This window comes from Hippocampus guttulatus, chromosome 10 (genome assembly GCF_054856545.1).
Source record: "Hippocampus guttulatus isolate MCC_2025c chromosome 10, RoL_Hgut_1.0, whole genome shotgun sequence".
In the NCBI taxonomy this organism is placed as follows: Eukaryota; Metazoa; Chordata; class Actinopteri; order Syngnathiformes; family Syngnathidae; genus Hippocampus; species Hippocampus guttulatus.
This window is the reverse complement of record NC_141270.1, coordinates 18593096-18615079: the sequence shown is the minus strand read 5'-3', so window position 1 is coordinate 18615079 and position 21984 is coordinate 18593096. Positions and strand designations below refer to the sequence as shown.

Below are 21984 nucleotides of genomic sequence, written 5' to 3'. Positions count from 1 at the left end.
ATTTGGATAGTGTGTCATATGATGTCAGTTGAAAACAAAACGACAGCTACAAGCTTCTGCATCTCCATGAAATCAACAAGGAAATAGCATCAGGCCTCCCCTACCACATATTCAGAGAGCACCGAATTTTGATGCACAGAGTATCCCGATTATATCCCGATGTCAGTCGACGTATTGGGGCCATACATGTGCAGATGCAAATTAATTCGATCACCTGCCATAAAAGAGACCACCCTTGAACTACTTTTGTGATCTGAGCTCTTCATGCTTTACCAGATTGAACGGTACTGAGGAAATGCAGTTGGAATTCACCTTTTTATTCAAACCGAGGTCACTGTGTCAGAAATGCATACCTCAGAATTCAAAAAAAAAAAGAGCCCCAGTAGCAATTGTGAGTGTCATAAAACCATTAAGACATTGGGTTGACATTTAATACTATACTATTAAAAGGGCGTCACAAAAATAGATCATAAGCATTACCTAATTGCACTTGTCAATAAATAATATGTACATATCAGAGGCGATTGCTCTAAGACTGCAGGGGAAGCTCAGCTTCCCCTAAAATGTCAAAAAACAAGTGATCAAATAAATGTGTGTACATACAATTGTGTGTACATATAATTGACTAAATATGCGCTACAACGCGCTCAACTTTTGTTCCGAATCAGCGTCTCATTACTGGTTACGATGCGACTCTCTTCTCATTCATTCCCGCAGCTTCACTGTCCTTTAGACTGTGTGGATGCTGAGCGTCTGCAGAGCGGACGCTGGGCGTCCAGAGAGTTCAGTGTAGGTTGTCCCAATGCATTGAAACGAGTCATTGGATAAATGCTGGTTTTGTCCCGCCCATCGGAAGCTCAGCGTCTCTGGGAGTCTATGGACAGGGGGCGTTTATGGGCTAGCCCGGACGCTCAGCTTCTCTGCATGATGATTGGATGATCTGTTTGAAGCGGAATCTCGTTTTGATTGACAGCGAAATGAGCCAATCACCGATCTTTTGGTGGAGGCATCCGCGGGAGTATTTTTCAATTCTCATTCTGTTCTGAGTTGAACTGGAGACTTCTAATCATTTTAGCGACACTCTCTTTGTTGAAAACGACTAGTGCCAAATTAATCTTTTATTTCTGGGGGGTTTTATTGTAGTTGCTGTAGTTATAGAACACTAGTTAGGTCCTTGGAAAAGACGCCTTGTTGGTATGACAGAGTCACAGATTATTTTCTTGAAAAGGAACAGAGAGTAGAATTCACGTATAAATAAACAGACACATTTTATGATGTAGGCCGAAATTGAGCTTTCCTTCCTTGACAGACCAGCATCCGCCACTGGTACATATCTGTTTCGATATTCATGCAATATGTATGTGTTGTACTGGTCTGTTGCAGATTGTCAAAATCCTCGTTAGGGCTGTCGTTGAAAAGTTGACAGACAGCCAGGGTGAGCAGGCAGCATCTTTGCAGTCCAAGCTAAAGGAACTGATGGGCCGGATCAGTGCCCGCCACAGCAACGATCCCGAAATATGGCAGCAGTATGCTGCGCTGTACGGGGGCGGCCGCAGCTCCAGTGCAGAAGAGAACGAAAAGGTCTGGGATGCCCATCTTTCGTCAAATGTCTCCAAAGTCCCCGCTAGCCCGATATATGCTCAAACCGCCAGAACGCCACAAGTCTGCCCCTTTCTTCTTTCCAAACAATAATTGTGGTTTTAGGCCCTGCAGTTCTTGTCCAAGGCCCATCGCTGTGAGCTTCAAGCTGGTGGCTGGGAAAAGGAGCCGGATCTTTTTCAGGAAGTGCTCAAAAGAGCCATCGATGTGGGCGAAGGTGAGGGCATCCATTTGCAGTACCGAATAACGCACTGCCGTCCGTCTTGTGCCACGCGACGATGGCAGAGTCGACCTCTGCATACTTGTTGGCCATTCGGGGAGTTGCATATTTACAGATTTTGTTTAGAATTTTATTTTTTCAATATTCGAGGGTTGGGGGGGGGGGTCGGAGGGTCTGGGGGCAATGTTACACAACACAGCACAGCACACTGTATATTCATCTAAGTTGTCATTCGTGCAACATGTTGAATTTAGAATGTTGTCATGGTGGGTCTATTCTAAAACTTTCTCACCAGGGAGCGGATGCTGATTTTCGAGAAATTCTGAAAATGTCAACACTTGCAGAGGTTTACAGAAAAAAGTGTGCACATTGATATGTATCTGTTTCCTACCTTGTTAAATCATTGTGGGGACCATTATGAGGAATCATTAGCATGATCAGAGTCTTCTTCTTGGAGATGAATATCATGACCAATCATTTTATTAACTTATCTATATGAACATGTCTCTTGTTTTCATAGTAACCATCAGTTGCAGCAAGCAGAAAACGAATCCTGCAGAAGCTCTTCAAATGCTGTCCTCGATACGCCTCAGCCTGAGAGGCTTGGCAAGCAAAGCCAAGGTACAATCCACTCATGTTCTTCAAGAAAAGTCGGTCTTTCACGGATCAGAATTCAAGAAAGACACATACTGTGTGATGCAATTTTCTCTCCACCTGTCCTCCTTTTACTGCATGTGTCACAGTGAGGTCTCGTTCAAATGCACCTTTTGTTACCCTGACATCAGAGTCTCTGTTTTTACAACTTACTGGCATTTCACAACCGTTCTATCAACTTTTTTATTTTTTAAAGTGGCTAGCAAACTAACCTGGCAACTTTTTGTGGCATTCTTGGAGACGTCTGGAGTCTCTGCGACTCCCTCCAGAGCAAATGCTCACCATTGGGAGTCCAGGCTGCAAATGAATGGTGCTCGTCCAAAGCCGCCACTGACGAATCGAACTACCGTATTGGCCCGATTATAAGACGGCCCTGATTATAAGACGACCCCCTCTTTTTCAAGACTCAAGTTTGAAAAAAGACTTTTTTGAACAAATTAATTTTTATACAGAAAATAATTACAGTACATCTGAAACAAATGATTATAACAATATAGAAAGAGCATGTTATTTTGCCTCATTCAAATCTAAAGTGCAATCACATTCGTAAATGAATGGCTTCTGGTTTTTGAAATGTAAATTACATCATGACTTCTCCTCAGCTGCCGGTTAATCTGGCCAATCTTCGACCCACTTTTCTCCAGATTGTCACTACGTTTCTCCATTTTCTGTTATCTCTTCTGCTATTTTCTTCTCTTTTCCTTGTTACCGCTATTTTTTATTTTTCTTCTTCGTAATACCGCTATTTTTATTTTTATTCTTCGTGGCAGGGGTTCACTTTGGCCTGGGGAGTCAAGTTCGGCATTCGCTTCAATGATATATGGCGCCATCTAGCGTCGTGAATGGGAATAATGTCTAGACCCCAAATATAGGACGACCCCCACTTTTTCAGTCTTATTTCAATGCAAAAAACACCATCTTATATTCGGGCCAATACGGTATTTGCACCTGCACTCAAGGGGAGCATCACCTCGTCACCAAGATTTACAATTAGTGTCGTGACGTGACACGACAACATTTGAGTACAGTATGTCCTTCTTATCAGAAGTGAACACTGGTTAACTCTCTTTCTCTGATGCCAAGTAGTTGAGCAATCGGACATCGGCCATCGCTGAACAATATCAGGTCTTCAGGCAGGCCGGCTGCCAATTCATGGGTGGAAAAACTCGCCAGGGGATGCCATTATTATGTAAATTTGCCAAATGATGACATCACGGCAAAATTCAGAACAGTTCGCCGCAGAACAGCAGAAGTTTTCATATCTCCCCTTTATGGTCTGAGATCACCGTCAGCGCTTGCGTAATAATCAATACCATAACATCGAGAAGCGACGTATTGCACGTTTGAGTCAGATCCAAATGTAAAGAAACAAGGTTTTCCCACCGCACTCATGGGCCACGTGGGGCAGCTTCTTTGCATGGGTCTGCATGGATCGCTTAGTGGGGTTGTTTACAGTGTGTGACATGCACGCTCCCCGGAGGGCGCCAGAGCACTTCGAGGAAGGTGCAGGCTGTTCAGTTCCAAGTTGTTGAAATTTCAAGCATTTGTATGTTGACAGGATAAAGACGAAAAAGAGCAGCCGCATGGTGCAAAGTTCAAGACTACCACTGCCATTGTGATACATCCAATGGTTTCCTCACTTGAAATTTCACAAGTCTTGCAAAGACTATAAAAATGACACGATGACAAGATGCTTCAGTAAAGTTTTTAAATGTGCCTAAAAATGCAAAGATCGTAGAGCTGACAATTTTAAGTGTGTATGTGGGAAAAATGTAGGGTAACTTGCAAAAAAAAAAAAGAGCTGTACTGTACCTAGACATTCTAACTTTAAAAATCCTATTTTCAGTCCCTCAGAGTTGACTAATTCACGATAAATACTCAAAAAGTCTTTCAAGTACTGTTAATCTACGACAGTGTCAACGTTTCATTGACAGTATCACGCCCCCTTAACTGATTGTTTGAATGTTCCCCGATTGTCTTCCAGCAAGTGCACACTGACGTGGCTTCTGGTGAGATCCGCGCCGAGCTGCGAAATGATGTCGCGGCTCTCGAGCGGCTCGTTACAGAGCTTCAGGAGCTTTGCGGAGAACTACGGGGCCAGTTATCCTGAATAACGACACAAAGGAGCCTCTAAACAACTTTTTTTTCCTTTATTACCCTACGCATCGCTGGCGTTAGGTGGAAATCTTTTACCTCCAAAATGATCACTTTTCAGGAGACAAAATAAATAAGTAGGAAAAATTAATAAAACCCATCATTGCACTTGAAAGAGATCACCCACACATGTCGGTTGACCAGTTGTATAGTTTTGTGAAAAGAGTCATAATAATAATAATAATAACTGACCAAATTGTAAGATTGACCGGAGGCTTCAGCCTGACGCCAGCGACATGTACTGTTTATTGTACAAATTGTGTGCAAGCAGTGACTATAAAATGTGGATTATGAATTTCCAAACCTTGTAATCAATCAAATGAAGAAAATGAAGCTTTTTGAGAGGGGAAGTGAAAAATAAATGAGAATGCGGTTGCACAACTGATCTGGGGGATGTGTCCGTGTTCAAAATTAACCCTTTACAAACCCGCGTCAAATGGAAGTCGGCGCACACACAATACCTCATTTATTTTTCACCCCGCCTCTCAAAAAGATTTCACTTTTTTTTTTTTTCATTTGAGTTGTAAGATGTCACATTAAGGGTGCCGAAAGTTTTGAAATGGTGATCATGGTCTCGTTTTTATATCACAAGAAAACCCGCAGACATTGCGTGTGTGGACTGTCCACATCCACTTCATGTGTTACAATGCGAATGATGCTCTTCTGGCTGAGGTAAACCACAACATACAAATGCTTTTTAATCACTATTATTTTTTTAGGAGAATTTAGATGAAGGAATTGATCAGAGGTTGGACAAAGAAACAACCTCTTCACAGGGGATTTAACTTGACAACACTGAGCACATACATCTTTGTCCGGATAAAAGGAAAAAAAGATTTGGCCTCACAAATGTGCCTGCTTTTTGTTGTTCAAAATTGGCCAAATTGTACTTAAAGCATAGCGTCAGGTGCGCCTGATGTACACTATGTTTGTGGTAATGACTACCAAAATTCTGCATGTCACTGGCGTCCAGCCGAAACCTTGTATCTCCGAAACCTCACTTTTCAGGAGACCCCAAAAAACGGCATGTTTGTTCAACCATTAACATTTCATCATGAAAGAGAGCAAGCCCTTTTCAACATTTCAGAATGGTCAGTAATTTGTCAAAGCAACACCCACACATGGACTGACCAGTAGCATAGATTTGTGCAAAAAAAATTAACCAAATTGTGACTTAAGGCCCGCTGCCAAAGATAAATATTCGCTCCTCGCATTTATTGGTCATGTGACTTGAGTCTTATTTTTCATCTGTTTGGGAGAATGCCGTGAAAGCGATTACACAATTCCACAAAGTATGCTGTATGTCAAAGCATTGATCATCAACTATAGTACTCTTTTTGAGATTGTCTCTCTTTTACTGCTCTTTGCCATTTTCTGTGATCCATTCTTGTGATTGGAAGGCTGCGTGACCAGGAACTCAATATATGTACATTTGCTTTCGTCTAATGAGACTTAATAAAGATGTTTTACAATCTAAATAATGTGTTGTATATTATAGTTACCAGCTTTACAGCCTGTGTGTGTGCGTGCGTGTGTGTGTGTATATTCCTAGAATCAATTATTCTAGCGATTAATCGCCTGATTGGACAACATTTGACTGCCAGTGTTGAGATGTGCTGCACTGAGCAATTTTTCAACTATCGGATGTCCGCTGCTGTGTGAGCGCCAACCGTAGAGTCGATTTCAACTGCTAAATCACACCATTTATATACAGTAATCCTTCATTTATCGCGGTTAATGGGGACCAAAACCACCCGCGATAAACGAAAATCCGCGAAGTAGCGACCCCCCCCCCTCCATATAGATTTAAACATGTATAAGTTAGGTGAGTTTATGAATAACAAAATACAGTAAACATAAAAACAATTTTTTTTAAAGTCCGCAAATGGTCCGCGAGAAGCTGCGACGGTCAGCAAAACGACAGCGAGTCACATAGAGCAACATATACAGTACTGTACTTCATGTATATGATATATATATATTTTTTTATGAATATGTTTGAAAAAATCCGCGCTGCACTAAAGCCGCGACAAACGAACCACGAAATAGCGAGGGATCACTATAGTCAAGAGGTGCACATAAGCCGTGCGCCTTAGCACTAAAAATTGAAAATTGCTCTGCAGTCTGTCACTGCACTTCTGAGCACTAAGAACAGGTCAGATCTGCCTCAATTCAAAGTCAAAGTCACCCATCCCAACGATCCGAGGGCCAACTTCAAAATAAAAGCTTGGAAAGGCATTCTTAACATGTACACTAGTGTTACTCTTTTTTTGCTTTGTTTTGAAGTTGACCCTCACGGCGCGTTGCATTGTAACATATGAAAAACTATTGTGGTAGCTGACTTGACTCGGCTGCCTAGTTCACTGTGAGACAGTGGCCCAATGCATGCAGGAGAGCTGCTGGCTAGACGGTTATCTCTGTTTTGTTTTTATATGTTCCACTTTTGACGGAAAAGTGGTTAGGACTGCACGACTGTCCGAGTTTTATGTTATGTGTTGTGTTTATTATTTTACTTTGTTAACTGTTTTGTTAAGCGCTTTGTTACAGCTGCCGCTGTTCTGACAGCGCTATATAAATCAGCATGTATTGTATTGTATTGTATTGCTGCACCGCCACTTCGACAGTCTGTCAAAATCGGGGGTCGGCAACACGCGGCTCCAGAGCCACATGCAGCTCTTTAGCGACATCTAGTGGCTCCCTGGAGCTTTATAAAAAATGTTTGAAAATGGAAAAAGATTTTTATAGTAGGCTAATATAGCTCAAATAAATATAGATACATGTTGCAACTCCGAAAAAGGAGAGCTTTGATGTTGGTTTTTTTAAAACGCATACTTTATTTATGCTTTTAACAGTCTCGACAAACACAGACACGTCTGCGTCCGACTCCGTGCCTTCTCTCTTCTCGTTCAAAGACAGCCTCCGAAAAACGGAAATTAATGATCACTTCACTAACACTAAGAAAAGTGAAAATAATGCACCAAAACAAAAAATCAAGCATGGAAATCAATAACTAAATTCTATGGGGGTGTTTGTGAACACACAGCAAAGGAATGAATAACATAAACAATTCTGAGAGAGTCCAGTCTTGGCATGTGTTTCCTTCATTGTAACTTTTATAGAAGGCTTTTATTTTATTTTTTTTTTGCGGCTCCAAACATATTTGTTTTTTGGGTTTTTTTTGTCCTATATGGCTCTTTCAACATTTTGGGTTGCTGACCCCTGGTCAAAATGTATTCTTGCGAGAAAGTGGTCCGTTCTACAAAAAAAGAACAGACAGCCGACGGCTGCCCGAGAGAATTGTGCCATGTAAGCTAACTGCTCACAGGGTCCAATACTGCAAGTCAGAGGGAGGCAATTAATTTTTTGATTAAAATAATATATTTACAGACACAACAATAAACCTTGCACAGATGTGCCGTAAGTCTTTCAGTTCATCCTTCAGGTCGGTTGGTCGGGGGGAAAAAATGAGCAGCCAACAACTCCAAATGTTCATTTGAGAAACCATGGCAACATGCTTATGTGCATGCCTGTTTATAGTGAACTAAAGTGGGACTCATTTCTGGTCTGGCATTACCTTTTATATAACGCAACCTCTCATGTCTAACCTGCAAGGCTTTGTGACTTTGTAGAACTTTCCAGTATTTTGAGTTGAGGTCACTGTGTCTGCTGGCAACATCCGTGTGTGCCTCTTGTAGCTGGCCAAGAGCCTGTCTGCATCCCTCCAGGGAACGTGTCTGTTGCTGCAGCTTCCATTCCGCGTCACGGAGCTCTTTGAAGTGAAAAGCAGCTTCCTCCTCTTGTTGTTTCTTCAGCCTTAAGTTGGCGTCCAGAGCGTTCTGTAAAGCCACCCTCAGCGTCTGCTTTTCGTCCAGCAGTTGTAGCTGTTTGCTCAAAGCATTCTCAAGATCTCGGCTGTGCTTCTCAAAGATGCTCCTCTGCTTCTGGAGGGCGTAGGAAACCCGAGCAGCTCTCTCCTCTGACTCAGAACATCTTTCTTTCTCCTCTTTGAGAGCTTTTTGGAGCTGTCCCTGACTCCTGCTCCAGTCCAGCTCACACTCTCTGATTTTGTCCTCCATGTTCCGGAGCTTTGCATTGAGCGTTTGCTTCTCAAATGCGAGGTCATTGTTCTTCGATGCGAGTTGTTCACAGCGCTCTGAGATGGAGTGGTACCGAGACCTCACTTTATCGTATTCTGCCTCCAGAGCGTTGCATTTGGCCGTGCGACATGCATTCTCCATCCTTAGTGAGTGAATGTGGTTCTGAAGGCAGTCGGAGGCAGCGACGGCTTCTTTTTGTTCATAACTCAGAACGGTTATTGCCTTGACCTGCGTTTCATTTTGCAAGAGCATCTTCTTCACGCGCTCCTGTTCGTTCCTTAGCGAGACTCTCAAACACTTCTCAGCAGCAAGACTCTTTTCTAAAGCCATCGTCTTCTCTGAGAGCTTTTTGCTTTGTGTTTGCAACTGTCGGTACACTCTTTGGAAACGGGCCTTGTCCTTCTCACCGAACCCCCGGGTGGTGCTGCAAGTCTCTCTGGACTCCTCGAGTTCTTGAAGAGAAATCTTCCTCTGATTCAGAGCCATCTTAAGATCATGTCGCAGCTCTTCGCTGTCGGAGGCCAGTAGAGAAATCTTCCTCTGATTCAGAGCCGTCTTGAGATCACGTCGCAGCTCTTCGCTGTCGGAGGCCAGTTGGCTGACTTTCTCCTGCAGGGCGGAAACAGTCGCCCCCTTAGCCTCAATATCCTGTTGAAGAGTCTGACTCTTGAGGAGCAAGGATGCAATTTCATGGTCTTTTTCCACACTTTCTCCTTGCATCTTGGTGACCTGGTCCTTCAGTTTCTGGACTTGATCACCTGTTACTCTCTCGAACTCTGCTATTTCTTTTTTGTGTTTGTGCAACGTTGCCTCCAAGTCCCTCTTAAGCGTCTCCGTTGCCTTCTCATCTTTTTCCTGTTGAGCTGTCATTTTACGCAGTTTCCCCACAACCTTTGTGTAGCCGCACTGCTGCCTTTCGAGTATCTTACAAAGATGATCCGCGTGTTTCGCCATGAGCTCCATTTCAATACGGAGACCGTTCTTCTTCGCTTTCTCATTCTCCAGAGTTCTTAAAAGCATCGAATTTGATTTTCGCTCTTTTCTTAGAGCTTTCCTCAGCGCATACTTTTGGTGTTGTTCCTTCTCGAGAGCTTCCCGCAAAGTAGATTTTGTTTTCCTCTCTGCCTCAAGGGCTTCCTTGTGCCAAGACTCCTCCGTTTCTTCATGTTTCTTGCTTGCGCAAGTTGGTGAGTCTTTTGAGCGGGAGGAAACTGACGGCTTTTCAACATTCTCAATCTCCTCTGGGATCTCTTCTTCAATGGAATCTCCCACGCTATCACCTTTGAACTGAAACGGTTGTCGAGTCTGTCTTGAATCACCTTCATTCATTCTTCAAATCCTCACGTCACCCAGCTGAGTACATATCACCGTACTCGCTTTTTTAAATTTTGTAAAATGTAATTAACAGACCTTTTGTCCATACTAGTCACACACAAAAGGATTTTATGTTCCAAATCTAAATCATCTAGGTGAGATAAACAAGGAATTTCAAGTGACGCTGCAATTCATCAAAGGTAAATACGATATCATGATGTCAAAAATGAGATCATATAGAGACTTTGAAATGAGATACATAGGGAACACGCAATTTTTTTTAAATAATGATACTTTATCCATCTTTTGAGAAAGCCTATCATTGTGTAATTTTACATTCAAGAGATACATGAATGTAAATGTAATGTAACATTCATGCACAGGAACATGGCCTCCTATATGGTTGAATCAGATTTTTTTTGCGACAGATAAAAGCAAGGTTAACTTATATCAGACTTATCAGGAGAGAAAAGTATGCAAAAGCAAAAGAACAGAAAACCATCCAAAGCAATCCCTCATGGTGCTAACCGGGTCGTACCGGGATTGAATGGTGTGAACCTTTATGACTGCTAACAGAAAAGCCTCACTTGTGTTTATTGATATGTGACTGCTGATTGAAGTAAAAAATAATAACTGAGGTGTATGGGACCGTACTTTACTCACATTCAATCAAATGTTACAAAACTAGTAGGATGGCGCATTGCAGATGAATAACAATCCCGAAGAAACTCAATCCAGACTTTTCAAAAGCATTCAGACGGAATTATTCAATGGAACATTGGGTGGCTTATTCTCAATTTAATAATGTACTCTTCGCTTGCCAGACAACAAAAGTGAAGGCACCAAGGCTTCTATTGTGAAGAAAACTTTGGTCATGTCCAAGGGCTCTAACCTTCAGGAAGTCATTAAGGGCGCTTTCGGAAAGTCACTGACACATGCGCACTCCTCTGAAAGCGCGTGTGTGCGGAAAGGCAGAGCATGCTCCCCTTCAACGAATTACCTAACGCATCTTCTGTTTTGAACCACTCAGCATCTCGTGCTTAAACTGTTTCCATTAGGACTGCCTGACGCACCGGCGCACCGTATTCCCCAGTACAGCACATACAGCGCGCGCTGAGTTTCCAAACGTTCGGAGTGAACTAGTGCGCGCTCAGAGCTGATTTCCGAACGGGCCTTGAACTTCTTGTCCAAATACTTTTAAACCACTGAAAATATAGGTACTTCACATTAGATGGCAAACAATACTGAATGATGAATGTCAAGACTCTCTCGTAGTCACAAAGCTCAGGCTACGCCCCTGGTCATCATAAAGAAAGCTGGACTCACCATTGGCCAAGCATTATCAGGAACTATTATGAAGTCACAAGGGCTGCACAATATTTCGTGAAAATATCGTTACATTCTAAATATTGCAGTGTTACCAGTATCGCTGGTATTCAACACCCATATTGCCCTTTTTGTCCAAAACCACGCAGCCCTAGCAGTCGCTTACTTGCATCTGACAGAGCTGCCTTCTGAAACGGCATTATTTCAGCAAGACAAGAAATACGCTGTGTTCAGTGACATACAGTTTTCGATTGTTGGAGTATTCTGACGAAAGTATGCCATCAGACGTGATCTGGGAACTCTTTGAACCTGTGAATAAGTTGCAAAATTTGTCGCTATTAGAATGACCACAGGTGGATAGAGTAGCCCAAAATTGTATTCAAAAGTTCTGTTACTTTAGAATAATAAGCAATAAATGGATAAAAAGTCAAGAATAAATAAAAGTAGTGAATGGAATGCGGTTTAATGTAGTGAAGTCCAAGTATCGTTTCTTCTTAACATATATGTATACAAAATAAAAAAAATCCTCGTCTCACCCCTCGGGTGGTGTCCGTCCCTCATTCAGCTCGGGTCCTCCACCAGAGGCCAGGAAGCTTGAGGGTTCTGCGCAGTATCCTTGCTGTTCCCAGCACTGCACATTTCTGGACTGAGATGTCCGATGTTGTTCCCGGGATCTGTTGCAACCACTCATCTAGTTTGGGGGGTCCGACCACCACAGGCACGACTGTCACCTTTACCTTCCAGGCTCTCTCCAGCTCCTCTCTGAGCCCTTGGTATTTCTCAAGTTTCTCGTGTTCCTTCTTTCTGATGTTTCCATCACTTGGGACCGCTACATCCACTACAACGGCTTTCCTCTGCCCTTTATCTATGATCACGATATCTGGTTGGTTCGCCATTACCATCTTGTCAGTCTGGATCTGGAAGTCCCACAGGATCTTCGCTCTGTCATTCTCCACCACCTTTGGAGGTGTTTCCCATTTTGACCTTGGGGTTTCCAGTCCATACTCCGCACAGATGTTTCGGTAGACTATGCCAGCCACCTGGTTATGGCGTTCCATGTAGGCTTTCCCTGCCAGCATCTTACAGCCTGCAGTTATGTGTTGGATTGTCTCAGGTGCCTCTTTGCACAACCTACACCTTGGGTCTTGTCTGGTGTGGTATATCTGGGCCTCGATGGCTCTGGTGTTCAGGGCCTGCTCCTGAGCATCCAGGATGAGTGCCTCTGTGCTATCCTTCAGGCCAGCCCTCTCTAACCACTGATAGGACTTCTTGAGATCAGCCACTTCAGTTATGGTCCGGTGGTACTTCCCGTGTAGGGGCTTGTCCTCCCATGATGGTCCCTCTTCCAGCGCCTCATCCTCTGTTCCCCATTGTCTGAAACATTCTCCGAGTACGTCATCCGTTGGAGCCTTCTCCTTGATGTATTCATGGAGCTTGGATGTTTCATCCCGGACAGTGGCTCTCACACTCACTCGTCCCCGGCCTCCTTCCTTTCGGCTTGCGTACAGTCTCAGGGTGCTGGATTTGGGATGGAACCCTCCATGCATGGTTAGGAGCTTTCGGGTCTTAACGTCCGTGGTCTGAATCTCTTCCTTTGGCCACTTTATTATTCCTGCAGGGTATCTGATCACTGGCAGGGTATAGCTGTTTATTGCCCGGGTCTTATTCTTGCCATTGAGCTGGCTTCTTAGGACTTGCCTCACTCGCTGGAGGTATTTGGCCGTAGCCGCTTTCCTTGTTGCCAGTTCGAGGTTGCCATTGGCTTGTGGTATACCGAGGTACTTGTAGCTGTCCTCAATGTCTGCTATTGTTCCTTCAGGGAGTGAGACCCCTTCAGTGCGGACTACCTTTCCTCTCAATGCCACATACATGGATCACTGAATGCTTGGAGTTGTATAAGGTGAACAGGACCCTAAGAGCCTTCGTTGCGAACTCGATGAGGATGTGGAAAACCACACTTGAAGCCAATGGCAAGCCACTTACCCAAGTGTCCATCAAATGTGGCATATACCAAGGTGACACACTCTCCCCACTGCTGTTCTGCATAGGACTGAACCCCCTAAGCCAAGTAATCACCAAGACAGGCTATGGATACCGCCTCAGAAATGGAGCTACGATCAGTCACCTCCTCTACATGGATGACATAAAGCTGCATGCTAAGAGCGAAAGGGACATAGACTCCCTGATCCACACAACCAGGATCTACAGCAGCGACATCGGGATGTCATTCGGGCTTGAGAAATGTAGTCGGATGGTGACTAAGAGAGGCAAGGTAGTCCGCACTGAAGGGGTCTCACTCCCTGAAGGAACAATAGCAGACACTTTATATTGCCTTATGATTCTCTGTACATTTGTATATATTTGTATTGTCCTAAACAAGACATTTTCCTAATCTTTGGAAGCAATAGGCACCAGAAATCTTCCAACCTGGCAGAAAAACGAGTGGCTACCACTGACCTGAATTGAAATACAGTAATGACAAAAAGCTTGTTTGTAGGGTTCCATTTGAGAAATTTAGTAGAACATAACGGACGGCTAACCTGATGACTATCGTTAGCGTTGCAGTGAGCTTTTCATTTCCCCACCCAACAAAGGTGTCTTGAACTGTTTGTTGTTTCGATTTTTTTCTCTGGCTTTCCACTCAGCATGACGTCTGGCATTGTTTTAGTGTTTTGTTTGTGTTTTCTGTTTTTATTTATTGTTTAAACTGTTTTTGTTTTTATGCCTAAGCTTGACTTTATGCATGTCTTTTTCTTGTTTCCTCGTGTGCCTTTTTCATGTCGTGCTTGTTTGGTTTTGTTTCCATCTGTTCTCGTCCGCCTGATCCCTTGTGTTAACCAATCAGCTAGCACCAACCACTCAGGTCTTGTCCAAGTTTTCCTTCTCGACTCGTCAGGTTGCTTGCATTTAGTTCCCGGTTTCCATGCAGTATTTGTTGGATTGTTGCTTCTGTTGGTCTTTTTGTGAGTCCATTAATGTTTTTTGATTTGCTACTTTGTGTCTACTGATTTGGATGACTATTAATTTAGTATTCTTGATTCCACATGCCTTGTTTGCGGCGGCCCGTTGGTCCAGTGGTTAGCGCGTCGACCTCACAGTGCAGAGGTACCGGGTTCAATTCCAGCTCCGCCTCCCTGTGTGGAGTTTCCATGTTCTCCCCGGGCCGGCGTGGGTTTTCTCCGCGTACTCTGGTTTCCTCCCACATGCTGATTGAACACTCAAAATTGTCCCAGGGTGTGAGTGTGAGCGTGGATCGTTGTTGGTCTCTGTGTGCCCTGCGATTGGCGGGCAACTGGTTCCGGGTGTCCCCCGCCTACTGCCCGAAGACAGCTGTGATAGGCTCCAGCACCCCCCGCGACCCTGGTGAGGATAAGGGGATGGGAAAATGAATGAATGAATGCCTTGTTTGCATTTTTGTTTCATTTTTGGAAAATAAATATCTTGTTTTGATTTCATCCTGTGCGTCTGACTTGCTTTCATGTACTTGGGTCCACCTATTTGCCACTACCACAACAAACCCACAACCCGTGACAAAAAGAGCACATTTGTGTGATTAATTCCAGCAACAGAAAAGTCTGTTAATTAGTCAGCCCCTCAATGACCATATAAACAATCTCTGACTTTCCTCCATATCGATTTTAGAATAAACGTACCCTTTACAAATTTCAATTGCATTCAGTCTTCCTTCAAAGCAGTTCACCTCATGCAATTATCATCTTTTGACTCATACTTCACACATTCAAATTGCCTGTCTTAGAAGGACATATGTGATGTCATGTTGAAAAGATACTTTTTGGGATTTTTTTTTTTTTGTGAAAGTTAAAATGTGACTCCAAAAACGCTACAATATCCTTGCTTGTTTTTAACATAGTTGACCAAAAAAAAAAAAAAAGATGCATCTGATTTTTATGTACCCATTGCTGTGGTCAATTGAGTGTCTTGTGATTCTTGTCCAAAGTAGAAGTCAGACAGAATTTCCACATTCTTCACATGCGAATGTTTGTTGAACACAAAGGTGTCAGCGTGGGCCAGTCTAGTATGCAGGTGCGTGGGTGAGCGTATTTCGCCCAGGGGTCCCCTGACGACACCCTTGGGTCCGAGGAACTCCCAGCTCACGTCGTTGCGGTGAGTGTGCACAGACTCCCCCTCATGACGTCACTTCTGGAGGCAGGCTGCTGCTGGGCTGGCAGCCTTCTGCTCCATCAAGAAACTTTCCTGGACTTAAGGAGCTCCAAGGACGTAGTGGCTCCGACCAGCCGCAGCTGAAAACTCCTCGCGCGGGGACAGCGGTCACTGAGTTGTACTTTTCGGTGCTAAAATTCTTTTAATTGAGTTGCCATAGGGAACCGAGCTATTTTTCTCCCTTTCCCCCTTTTTAAAGGACTTTACAAAGTTCGAGGACTACAAGAATTATATTCAGCCACCCTGGCGTGTTTTCATCGGCAATTATCTTGCCGAGCCTACTTTTAATAATTTCTTTCAACTTTGTATTTCTCACGACGCGGACATGATTTGGAGTAGGGGCCTCTTACTTTCATTTGGTTTCCTTCTCTCACCATTCTGTTTGTCAGCTGGGGCACAGCCGCACAACCAGAGCGGCGTCAGGAAGCTGTACGTGCTCCAACCCGACCCGGGTCCAGGTCCGGGTCCGGGCTCGGCGATAGCTAACCGAGGGGATGGGATGCGAGTCAGCTCCATTTCAACGCGTCACGGCGCGTCGGGGCTTCCGCACTCTTTCAACGTCGAACTCACCGCTAAGTTGGGAGGCCAGGTCCGGACCCGCCGGATGGGGAAGCAAGTCTCGACAGCCCAGGAGTCCATTGTTCGGCACGGCGGTCCGGAGCAGAACCAGCACAGGCAACTTCTCAAGCAGTCTGGGTAAGACGGTGTGTCGGTGTCGGTCGAAGTCAGGCTACCGATGTATTCATTCACTTTTTAAAGTTATTTATTCTAAATTGGTTTATTTCCTTTAATGAAAAGTGACTTAAAGGTCCATATCCTTCTCTGGCTTCTCAAGACATTTTAATTAAGAGAGCTGTGTGACTCGTTTGCAGTGCTGAGCGCCAAACTGAATATTTACTTGAGATTAAGAAATCTGAGCCAATGTCTTTTTCTTCTAATTAATTAATTGGGTTTCCCCCAACTTTGTGGGAGCACATACACAACACTGCACACTCAGTGAGCAAACTTTGAGTCCATGCCGTGGCTGTAACTCTGTAAAGACTTGCCCCTCCAATTGAAGGATGAGGAGTTTGACTCATAATTGGTTTTTTTCTGATAACTGTTTTAATTATTTTTGTGTGACACATTTGACAAAGTTTTATCCAATCCAATCCAATAAGATTGGCAATTCATGGAAACGTTAAATATATGATAAAACATATCTTAGAGGTTGTGTTTTGTCAAGAAATTCAAATTGAGCCAACCGCACCTGGAGTAACATGCATTCATTGTGGAATTGGACGTCCACCAGATTTACTTTGACCTTTGCTGGGCCTCACTGTCGTGAACAAAAGAGGGTCTGGCAAATTTTCATTCAAGCTCTCCATGCATGTCTTGGAAAGCTTCTTGTTGATTAAATTGAATGAATTGCAATTACTTTCCATGCGCAGTTGGTTATCAGGTGGTCTGATGAAAGTTAGTCGCTACTGGCTACTCAATCCTGTCAAACATGGTGCAGCAACATTTTCAAGTTACACAGTTGCCTCTGCTTGTTTTATATTTGCAGAGTAAATGTCTGTGGGATCCAGTGCTGTCATGGATGGAGTAAAGCTCAAGGATCCCAGCGGTGCACAAAGCGTAAGTAACTTCAAACATTCCTTGCACAAACAGTCTAGATTTGGGTTGGGCGTGATGAAACAATTGATAAAGGGTTCCAAAATTGTTGTTCATGTAGAATTGGGATCTACCGGTAATATCTGTGTGACAACATGATATACAGTTGTCGCAACATCTACGGCAATGGCGGCATAATGGACTTCAGTACTTGGTAATAACATGCAAGAAGGCATTTATATATATATATAAGAGCGTGCACTGTGCATGACGTTGAGTATGATGTGACTCAATGTTTGGTTTGGCCCTGAGATGAAGTAATTTTGGGAACTCCAATCAGCTGAATACTTGAAGGGGTGGAGAGGCTGTCCTTGTTTATACAGACACAGGAAGCATGACGCAAACATCTGGACGATGACCAATCGGCGACATTCCTCAATGTCATACTGTACCTTCAACCATGGCTAGACATTTCTATTTCAAGAGGCACAAATGCAGTGAATGATAGTATGTACAGTACATGTGTTATCTTTCGTATACAACTGAAAAGTGAGTGACCTGTCATGCCTGACCAAACTAAAAACATTAGACATGATTGTCACTGGCCGAACAATTTGGTAAATACCGTGTGCCTTTTATTCATATCCATACAAAATTGCATGTACATTATGCCAGCGGGGGCAGCCGGTGGATCAGTGGTTAGCGCGTCAACCTCACAGAGCAGAGGTCGTGGGTTCGATCCCAACCTTCCTGTGTGGAGTTTGCATGTTCTCGCCGGGCCTGTGTGGTTTTCTTCGGGTACTCTGGTTTCCTCCCACATTCCAAAAAGATGCATAGCAGGCTGATTGAACACTCAAAATTGTCCCTAGGTGTGAGTATGAGCGTGGATCGTGGCTCGTCTCTGTGTGCCCTGTGATTAGCTGGACACCCATACGGGCTGTACCCCGAATGCTGCCCGAAGACAGCTGGGATAGGCTCCAGCACCCCCCGCGTCCCTTGTGAGGATAAAGCGATACAGAAAATGGATCGATGGATGGACTATGCCAGCGTTCAGTGGAGATATCCTCGTACAATTAATTGTAGAATTGATCATTGAAGCAATTTAGTCATAATGGAGAGCGGTCCACTGCTTTGGTACTTCTCTGTTCAGATCAATGCACCTCTGTCATCGAAACAGGAGATAGAGAGAGAGAGACAAAATGCAGGAAAATGGCAATGAATGTCAGCTCCCCTGCCAATTCCGTTTGACAAGTTGGCTTTTCACATTTTCTTTAACTGTAGGACAACATCGAGGGGGGGAGGAAAGCGGAATCTAACTGGGACATAGGAGTGAGAAGGGCCTGAATAATTAATTGTCCGGCCGCTTGAAAGGCCAAGCATGAAGTAAACATAAAAAAAGTATTTCATGCATACTTTCGTTTTGTTTTTAACGAATCCCACCCAGGTTCATACTTAGGTCCACAACAACGCGCTTAACAACAAAAATTTACAGTCATTTACAGAATGCCGAGTCACCAGTCGGCCATTGTAATGCATTGTTGATTGTCCTGTTAACTGCTCTTTGTCATTGTTATTGAGTTATTCGGCAAAATGCCTCAGCACTGTGCGGCGATGCACTGTTCACGTTCATGCAAACAGTGGTTTGAATGGCCAAAAGAGAGGACGAGGGCACGTAAATGGACCGGAAAACTGGAACGATGTAGATTCGTTCTTGCAAAGTGGTTGAATTTCACATTGGCGTAGCACTTTGAATGAAAACATTTGATTCAAAATATTGTACTCATACATGAATGTAATCCTGTACGAAAACATTCATACTATATGAGAGCATGGATGGAATCGTCTGTCATGGTTTTCAACGAACAATGCTGCCAATATAATGTGCGGAGTGGCTAATAACGCAACAGAACTAACTTAGCAATGACAATGTAGGACACCAACCCGCTGTAACGTGTGCTCTCAATGCTAGTAGGAACGCATGGACCAAGGAGGTAATCCCATCGTGTGCACTTAACAGCACGGCACAGCACCGAATTGCAAACAATAATGCTCGGCTAATTACCTCAGTCTCTATACCTTACCATTGTTTCACTCCCGATGGGTCCCATCTCCAATCCATGTCTGACCATTCGGGCACAACATCCTGAGCATCTGGCTCGTATGGTCCAGTATACATCTTGCCAAACACCTCCTCTTCCTCCAACTCTTCAAACACTAGGATCACCGAAAATAAATTTAAACTGTCGCTTTCCGAATCGATTTTTGACTGGCTTTGTACACGTTCCATCGTGAACTTTGCTGTTGTTGTCCTGATGTGATGTCACACTTCCAGGTTTGTCGTTCGTCAGGATCTCACGTTGGGAAAACGATTACTTTGTCAAATTTCCGAAATAGCTTTGTTTAATATATTTTGTCGAATTACTTGTGACATAAAAATATTTGATTTGGGACATTCTAAAATTACTGACCTCCTGACCTTTAATCAGGAGATATTGACTCTTTTATGAGATTTATTTTTTCAAACACATTACAACACAAGACAAAACCTTCAAACTCAATACACACAAAACTCTCTGGTGTAAAGTTAAACAAGTACTAAAGGAACTAGTTTATAATATATAAATAATATATAAAATACTAAAGTATTGTAAAATTTAAGTTTGTTAAATTTCTGCTTGTAATTCGTGTCTTTATTGTTGTAAATCATTGGAGACCAAAAAATAAGTTATTTTTGTCATAAAATATATATTTCTAATTAATCAGACAATCAGTTATGTGAGTTTTATTCTGCCAAATACCTAAATTGGCATCAGCCTCACATGCGGAATGGGTCGGGCCCTATATATATATATTTTTTAACAATAAATGGCATTGCTTTACAAAATTATTTCGAGAGTTTAATTCTCTATCCCTGACAACATGAAGTAAAAAGATGTCTCTGGAGAACCTTGAAATTGAACGAAGCTGTTAATGTCAATGGCCATAAATCTACTGTCAATCCAAAACCATGCCCATGGGGAATTTTCGTGAAATGGATCTACAAAGTTCTTTTTTTTTGTTTTGTCCAAATGCAACTGTCTTCAGAAGCCTAATTTTTAAAAATCGTTTCCCAGAGTGAATGCATCTCAAGTTGCTGCCCTTGCGTTTCTGTATGCATAGTAAGACATAATACATCAAGGTTACGGAATAGTCCTCACGTGTGTCGAGACAAACCTTGTCTGTCACCATTGGTAAGGCAAACATGCCCAACGGGTGCCATCCACCTGAGTCCAAAATACATCAAGCAGAAGCTCTAGAAGCACGTCTCCTTTCTTGCTTGCTTTGCATCCCCCTGCATTGTTGTGACTACGTTTCCATGGCACTGACATCCTATTCTGTTTTTAATGACTTTTTGTGGCAGAGTGTGTGTGTGCTCCCTTCTTACAGTAGCGCTGCACATATCAGCGTCGTTTAATTTTTTGATGCTTAGGGGGGGGGGGTTTCTCGAAGCTGCCTTGTCTTCTGCTGGCTGTCTGCCTGTGTTTGACTTTTTTTTGTTTGTTTTATTCACTAAAATAACTGAATGAAGACGATTCCTGTCGATGTAGTTATTGATAAAGTACATATAGAGTTTTTAGTAGCTATGTTTTATCCTACCTCAGTTGCAGAATGTGGTGTGTGTGTGTGTGTGTGTGTGTGTGTGTGTGTGCGTGCGCACACATTCTTTGAAACGATTTCATGTTAATGGGAAACTTTTTAAAAAGAGAAAGGTCGGCTCAGTTTGCCGTGCGTACATGGCCTAAGACAGACTTGCAATGTTACACACCCATTTCCATTCGAACATTGCTGAGCTTTTACAGTGTGCAAATTCAGTCAGCTTTTTACTCCCTGAGGATTGACCATTAGAGCACCTGGCAAAATGCTTACTGAAGTACTTTTTCCACTTTTCTTTGAGGGCCAAGCTTATTAGAGTTCATTACAGAATTACATGAGAAGTGCAGACACCATAGAGCTGTGTGCAGGTATAAAAAATATACTGGGAAGCATGTCCATCCTCAGACCCCCAATCTCTTTGATAGTACATAACCTCTTAATTAATTATTCATTTTCATGTAAGGAAGTGATTTCTTGCGGGGGAAAAATCCACGGCAGATAATTACATTTCGATAGTTATTTCCTTTTGTTTACGCTTGATCCAGAGAATGTAGTTGGGCTTTGTAAATGGAAAAAAAAATCCACATTATTTGCTGAAATGGTTAGTTTACAGTATAAACTTCTTTTTACGTCAATGCCTTGGCAAGTATGAAAATGGTGTTAACTTCGTGCAATATTGGATGTAATTTCACCGTTTTTTTTTTTGACTGGAAATGATCCAGTGTGAAGTCTGCCTCTCTCCAAAATCAGCTATAGAATGGCCTCCATCTTGTCCCTAAAAAGGATGAGCGTAGAAAATAATGAATTGAATTAAATTTGACACTTTTGACTTGACAAGTTGGTTAAGAAGACCTCACGTGTTGCACATGCTTGGTAACAGCTTAGTTGGTACCGTTGCATTGAGTTGGGGCAAACAAAAAAAATACAGCGCACAGATGTTATGTGGCACTATGCACTAGGGATGTCCCGATCCGATTACGTGATTGGAAATCTTGGTCAATCAGGTGATTTTTCACTTTATGCGTGTCAGCTCAAAAAGGTCTTTTTTTTTCAATATTTAAAGTTCACAAAGCCAAAAATAATCCAAATGTGCAAATAGTAGCTTAGTTTTATGTTTCACAATGTTACTTTTTTTTTTAAATTTACATTTTTAATATATTTTTTTGTACCAATCCAGTTCGTGTGACACGTACTGTACATACCCACTGACAT

The 21984-nt window shown here is 42.9% G+C and overlaps 2 protein-coding genes across 8 annotated transcripts in view; both read left to right on the top strand.

Annotated features, from left to right (window-relative positions):
• The window catches only part of ttc27 (tetratricopeptide repeat domain 27), an 81265-nt gene extending 75157 nt beyond the window's left edge, over window positions 1-6108 (top strand). For both annotated transcript variants that reach the window (XM_086122516.1, XM_086122515.1), the window contains exons 17-20: window positions 1384-1581; window positions 1705-1816; window positions 2340-2440; window positions 4458-6108. In XM_086122516.1, the coding sequence (XP_085978642.1) occupies window positions 1384-1581; window positions 1705-1816; window positions 2340-2440; window positions 4458-4583 (537 nt within the window). In that variant the 3' untranslated portion in view covers window positions 4584-6108. The remainder of the gene's footprint in view (window positions 1-1383; window positions 1582-1704; window positions 1817-2339; window positions 2441-4457) is intronic.
• A 9476-nt stretch (window positions 6109-15584) lies between these two features.
• Window positions 15585-21984, top strand: part of ltbp1 (latent transforming growth factor beta binding protein 1) — a 92899-nt gene continuing 86499 nt past the window's right edge. For all 6 annotated transcript variants that reach the window (XM_086121996.1, XM_086121993.1, XM_086121997.1 and 3 more), the window contains exons 1-2: window positions 15585-16242; window positions 17093-17163. In XM_086121996.1, the coding sequence (XP_085978122.1) occupies window positions 15872-16242; window positions 17093-17163 (442 nt within the window). In that variant the 5' untranslated portion in view covers window positions 15585-15871. The remainder of the gene's footprint in view (window positions 16243-17092; window positions 17164-21984) is intronic.